General features: G+C 52.8%; 1 protein-coding gene across 1 annotated transcript; it reads right to left on the bottom strand.

Moving 5' to 3' along the window:
- Window positions 1–23: 23 nt before the first annotated feature.
- On the bottom strand, window positions 24–4,710 carry LOC109363762. Its single transcript, XM_031557165.1, has 10 exons — window positions 4,004–4,710; window positions 3,725–3,804; window positions 3,414–3,539; window positions 3,074–3,153; window positions 2,694–2,805; window positions 2,277–2,369; window positions 1,921–2,025; window positions 1,543–1,695; window positions 1,251–1,402; window positions 24–877 (listed from the first exon to the last, which is right to left on the bottom strand). The coding sequence occupies exons 1-10, from the start codon at window positions 4,119–4,121 to the stop codon at window positions 604–606; spliced, it is 1,293 nt and encodes a 430-aa protein (XP_031413025.1). The 5' UTR covers window positions 4,122–4,710; the 3' UTR covers window positions 24–603.
- Window positions 4,711–5,987: the final 1,277 nt, after the last annotated feature.

The following is a 5,987-nucleotide window of genomic DNA, read 5'->3' as shown; positions in this document are numbered from 1 at the left end:
ACGGGGAGAATGCTGCTGTCACTGCAGCCGCTTGCCCCCCAGCCACTGCTATTGCTGATGCAAAAGTAAATGCTTCGGAGTCACATTCTGCACAAAGGTGCTGTGCAGTTGTGCATAGCACTGCAGCAGGTTTCCAGCACGGGGTGCCTGTGCCTCAGAGTGCTCCCCCAGACACCCCACAAGGCCAAAGCAGAGCTTCCCAGGCACCACACCGCAGGTGAGACAGGGCTAGCCCTCAGCAATGCCTTCAAGGCACTCGCTGCCTGTTTGGCTCCGCATTTCTGCTGTGGCACCTCATGCTGGTAGAAAAACGAGCACTGGAGGGTCTGAAAGTAAGCCTTGGCAGAAGATGCTTTGCACAGCAGCCAGGCTGGGCCCCAACACAGAAGCCTCACATCACTGAGAACAACCAAGCTGTGCTGCCAGGGACAAGGCTTGCTCCTCCTGCCCTCGGACAAGCACAGGCTCTTGCTCTCACGCCTTTGAAGAGCAATTGACCTTTGAGAAGCTGGCACAAAAATGGCACCAGACGGGAGTGGCCATGGGAACTTCTTCTGCCTGGCCCTGCCGCCTGCTCAGCCTGTGCGGAGGCCGTGCCTCTCCCTAGCCCAAGCCACAGCCCCAGCTCTGCCCCTGTCCTGCCCCAAGTTTCCAGTCTGGGGATGAAGGCGGGGGGAGGCAGGGAGCTGGGCAAAGAGAGCCCTGAAGGACAGCACAGTGCCTTGTCCAGTTACTCACAGTCAGATGAAGGAAGCCCATCCCCATTGTGGTGATACTGCATCGCTCTTCATCCTGGAGAAGGTTGCACAGTTCATCCAAGATCTTTTCTGAAGGTTCTCGCATGGTAAGCATCATCTTCCAGATCTCCCGGGTAGTGCTGCAAAGAAAGAGCAATGCTGTGTCAGCAGGGCTGCCTCAGCCACGGTGCTATGGTGCTGCAAGTGCTGCAGCCTTGGCCCTGCCACCCCACATGCTTGGGAAGGCCTAGGGGGCCTGGCCTGGGCAAGCAGGAAGGGCTGAGGTGGCCTTCCCTGAGGGGCAGGGCAGGAGCCTGATGGGAGGCACTGGGCTGCCTTGGTGGGTGTGAGCTGCTGCAGCCCTGAGCAGCCCAGCCCACTGGCACTAGAAAGCACAGTGGGATGGAGGGCCTGCTCCTCGGGGGTGTCCTGTAGCTTTCCTTGGCTCTGGCAGCAGGAGCACCTCTGAGCCCTTCTCGTGGAACAAACGTGTAGGGCTGTCAGGGCTGATACCTGTCACTGTGTGGTAGATGGATCAGCACGCTTGTTAACACATCTGTGGGAAACTGGCATGCCAGCACGTCAAGCACTGACAGGAAGATCTCCTGAGCAGGCGCGCTGCTGCTTTTCAGCTTTCTGCGGATGAACTTCAGAATCTCTGGCACCTGTTGGGAGGACAGAAGGAGAATACTGCTGCAGCCGTACTGCAGCCATTTGCCCTGCTGCCACTGAGATTACTGCTCTTCCCAGTGCTCTGTGCTGGCTTAAAATGGCCACAGATGCCCAAGAGCATCTGAGTGCTTACTTCTGTTAGCCAGGTGCCAGGGTCTTTCAAAACCAAGTCCAGTATAATCCTGGCATACTCCTTGTCCTCAGAGCTGCAGTCAGCAATGGTCTTTTCAAGGGTCATAAAGACGATGCCTGTAGTCTGAGGAGGGTCGAGGAATTTTCTAAGCAGCTATGGTAGGAAGGAAAAAAGGGAGGGAAGACAAGTCAAACTGAGTATGAGAACACGGTCTGGAGGGGGAAGACCAGAGGAAAAGGGCAAAAGAAGACACTTGCTTCAGGGCAGAAACGTGCTGAGGGCTCCCCCACCCGTGCCCAAGCTCGTTTCTCAGGTACCCCTGAGCCGTAGAGGCAGCTCTGGGATGCAAAAAGAAGAGGAGGGAGCAGGCCTCCTTACCTGCTGCCTGAAAGTGCTGGCCATGAAACCACAAAGCTTCCAGATCTGCTCCATGGTCCTCTCACGCACAATTCTGATCCCAGAATAGGTATAGGACAGCAGCAACTGTGAGGAGAGGAGCTGCTGGTTAGCCTGGGAGCTGCTGATGCCCACTCCAGCAGAAGCAGGTCTGCCGAGCTCCTGGCTGGAACCACAGCCTCCATGCACGCTTCCCCTGAGCTCGAGCCAAGCCCATCATGGGGCTACTGCCGCTGGGGTGGCTTGCCAGCTCCAGCTGCTGCCAGTGCCGTTTCCAAGGAGAGGGCTCCAATTCTACTAAAGGGACCTCTGGGGGCAGAGCTCTACAATAGACACACCTTGAAGATACTCTGCAGCCGATTATTGACAGTGGTTATAGACAGACGGCTGTCTAGCACGATCTGTAGCATGTTGTTCATAGCTGTCAGGGTCTGTAAAGAGTAGAGTGGGTTGTGGAAGTCTTTCAGAGGTTGCTCTCACTGCCAGGAGACTGCTCTGAACTCCTCTGCCAAGGCTGCCAAGGAAGGACACCCACACATCCACACACACGGAGACCCTGGGGCTGTAAAGCTGCTGTGCGCAGACCAGTCTGCAAGCACAGGGTGTTGCCGGGCCCAGGGCTTGAAGGGTAAGGGGTGAGGGGCAGCAAGGCTGAGAGCCCGCCCTGCAAGGATCTTTCTTAACCTCTGGACACAAAGAATCCAGGAAGCAGCCCAGAGGCCTGAGGTTCAGTAGTTGCACCTGGTACTACGTACTTGGTTGTAGAGGTAAGCGTTCAAGACGCTCGTTGGAGGAAGGTAGAAGATGACATTGCAGGACACATTTAAGAGATGTAGTATTTTGTCCTCTGAAATTGCGTTCACTTCACTGCAAATAGAGAGACCTTGATGTTAGGAGCAGTGTCTCTGTGCTGAGGCAGGGGTGGAACAGGTCCTCCCCCAGGCAGGACTCCCTGGGATGGATGGGGAGCCCTGCCGGAAGGCACCTCCTCCTCCATGGGGCTGGCCTGGGTCAGAGGACAGTCCTGATGCCACCAGCTTTGGGGCAAGAGCCAAGACCCTGTGGGGAGCTGCATCAGGGCCACCAGGATCGTGCCCAGGGGATGTGCTGGCAAAACCATGGGCTGGACAGTTACCTCAAGGCAGCGATAGCATTGATGCAGTGGTATATCAGTGCTGTGCTCAGCTGCTCCCTGGGCTCCTCACACAGTAGAATCTGCAAAGCACAACCGGGATGGCACCTGGCAGCCACCGGCACCCAGCACCAGCAAACCCTGCTAGGGCCTGAGTAGCCCCAGTGCCCCTTGACCAACACTGGCACACAGATGCTGCTGTCCACCTCCACTGCTGAGGTCTCAGCAACACCTGGAGCCCTATCAGGGGCACACTGGTGTCTGTGCACAATTTCCCTGCCTCCCTCTGCCCGTGCCCTGTCCTCGTCAGGAGTGCAGGTACCCGGGTGCCATGTCTCCTCACCTCGATGTTCTGTGGCACATCGTTTAGGAAGCAGAAGACATCCAGGCTCTCTGTCAAGCCCTTCTTTCCAGCCGTGCTGCACAGTGTGCAAATACTGTTCAGGAACTGCATCTTCTGCTCCAGATTCTGGCGGACACACAGAGACCAAGGAATGTGAGCCGGGAGAGCCACGGCCAGGGGGACCGAGCGTTGCAGGGTGTGGAGCAGTGTGGGAGGCCCGCAGGGCAGCAGCCCTCCTGCAGCCTGAAAGCAGAGCCAGAGGGACCATCAGCAGATGCAGGCACAGCCATGATGGAGACGGCTGCTAGTACCTTTTCCTTGCTGATGACATAGGCTTCGATGCAATCAACGGCCTCCTTTTCCTCTTCACACACAAGCAGCCAGTCAGCATCTAACCAAGGAAGAGAGTGAGCAGTGCTGTAGAGGGGTCAAAGGCAGGCGCGAGCAGAGGAAGGAGCTCTGCCCTCTCCAGCCCTGGGCCCACTCCCCTGGCACAGTCAGCTCGTGCCTGTCAGGACAAGGAGCTCTGGTATCGAGCAGGGGGCACTCGCTGCCCCAGCCCTGCCCAGCCCGCTGGGGACCTCACTCACCAGCATGCAGTGGCTGCACCTCGGTCACTTCGTAGGGCTCCAGTGGAGCTCTCCTCTCCTGGGGAGCCTCACTCTCTGCCCAGGCCACCTTGGGGTGTCTAGGGGGTTTCCCCTCCATCCTGCAGGATGAGGACTGAGGATGGGGTGGGGGCAGATGTGGGGCTGCCAAGGGTATAGGGAAACAACGTGGAGTGCGCTCGGGGGCTCCTCGCCAGACCCGCACGCTCCTGACCTATAGCCTCGCTGTCCTGCCGGACACTGCGGGGCCGCTATGTCGGTGCCAGCTATCCCTGGGTGTCACAGGGACAGGTCACAAAGGGCCCCGCCCGGGTGGAGCTAGTTCCAGGTTGAAATGGCGTAGGCCAAACTCCTCAGCGGGAGGGATGTGTGCACCTGCTTACCCAGAAAGCCTTGGAAGTGGGCCTGAGAGGGACCGGACTACCCAGGCTTTCGTGTTTCTGCTGGGAGAGTGGAGGTGGCTGCAGCAGAGCAGAGGAGGAAGACGAAGACTCACTGTCAGCTCAGCAGCTGTTTTGCTCACAGGCTTGTGAGCTCCAAGGCATTTATTTCTGAATCATAAAGATGTAAATTATAAATTTCACACAGGAAATACAGTTCTGTGCCCTTATTTCTGATTAGCTGACAATACACTGTCAAATAATTGGGAACACCGCACTCCAGTAAGGCATTTCCCTATACTCCATCAGATATTTTTCTTCTTCTTTTTCTTTTGTTTTATAATCTCTAAACAGTACCCTGGGGAATGTGGTCTTTTAGAGATTTGGCCTTTTCTTGATGCCACCTGGGCAAGACTTCCACAATGCAATTAAGTCGGCTTTGATACTAGTCTTCACCGTTCCTCATACAGACATAGAAATCAAGTTAAACTGAACTGTTAATACTGATATCCATAAGAAGCCTTATAGATCCACAAAACAAGCAGAAGACAGTAATGAAAGGTTTTAACTGAAGATCTGGTAACTTTGCAGAACATACATAAACTCTGGTTCTTTGGATTCTAATTTGTGTGGGGTGGGGCAATTTTTCATACTCTCAGATGGTCTGCTTGAAAACTAGATGACTATTATTTGTTGGTTTTGTTTGTTTGTTTGTTTTTTGTGAACAGGGATGCTATAGCAGGGTTCTGTATATCCTGAGCGTCCAAATCATTTTTTATTTGAGCTTGCAGACATGTAAATTCTGCAGCCACAAATAGTGAAGGCCTGTCACACAAAGGCACGTTCTCACAAGAAAATATTCTAAATAGTGATGGCTCTAATAAGAAATCTTGATGATGTAATTTTGATGATGCATGTCATTTTTTGGTTATACCTTTATGTGCAGGCCTGTGTTAAATTGCTGTTCCATTCAACTGTTAGTAGTTGAATTCAAAGCCAATGAAGTAGACACTGTTTATCCACTTTGTTGCATTTTTAGTTATTGTGAGTTTCCACCAAGTTGTGTAACGGATTACTTCTTTTTACATTTGATTGGAAAATCAAGGAAAAGTAATGGAAAATTCAAATATGGAGAGAGATGATTGGGGGGTAATATTTGATGTGGTGTGAAAGTAGATGTCTTCAGAAGTTTACGTGACAGCTGCTGGGCAACTGGCCAGGTTCCGTAGGACTTGGTTTTCCTCAGAAAAAAACTGGCCTAGTTACATCAGCAGGGTCTGAAGATCGTCCTTTTTATTAATGGAAACCTTTGGCTTCCTTGTTCTGCTCTGGTGCGTTTTACAAAATGCACATATTTGCAGCAGTAAAGAAACATGCTCATATTTATTTAAATCTTTTCATGTTTGTTTATGTGTTTTAAAATAATCAGGAAAACATTAAAAACAAAGAAGAGGCAACACTGGCCAGAACCAGCAAGTTCCTTCTCGAGATCCGAAGACAGCTGCATTTTTATGCTTTATATCAAGCTTTATGTCAATTATTTCTTTCTCAGAAGAGAAATAGTTCCCTTCTTCTGTACTCTCCCT

The sequence above is a fragment of the Meleagris gallopavo genome, chromosome Z (assembly GCF_000146605.3).
Source record: "Meleagris gallopavo isolate NT-WF06-2002-E0010 breed Aviagen turkey brand Nicholas breeding stock chromosome Z, Turkey_5.1, whole genome shotgun sequence".
NCBI lineage: Eukaryota > Metazoa > Chordata > Aves > Galliformes > Phasianidae > Meleagris > Meleagris gallopavo.
Note: the sequence above shows the minus strand (reverse complement) of the source record. Positions and strands in the feature narration are given on the sequence as shown.

Coding starts and splice junctions, on each gene's coding strand:
- LOC109363762 (XM_031557165.1), bottom strand. CDS start 4,121: ATGGAGGGGAAACCCCCTAGACACCCCAAGGTGGCCTGGGCAGAGAGT. Junction 2,806..3,073: donor AATGCTATCGCTGCCTTGAG/GTAACTGTCCAG, acceptor CTCTATTTGCAG/TGAAGTGAACGCAATTTCAG. Junction 2,370..2,693: donor ACGCTTACCTCTACAACCAA/GTACGTAGTACC, acceptor TACTCTTTACAG/ACCCTGACAGCTATGAACAA.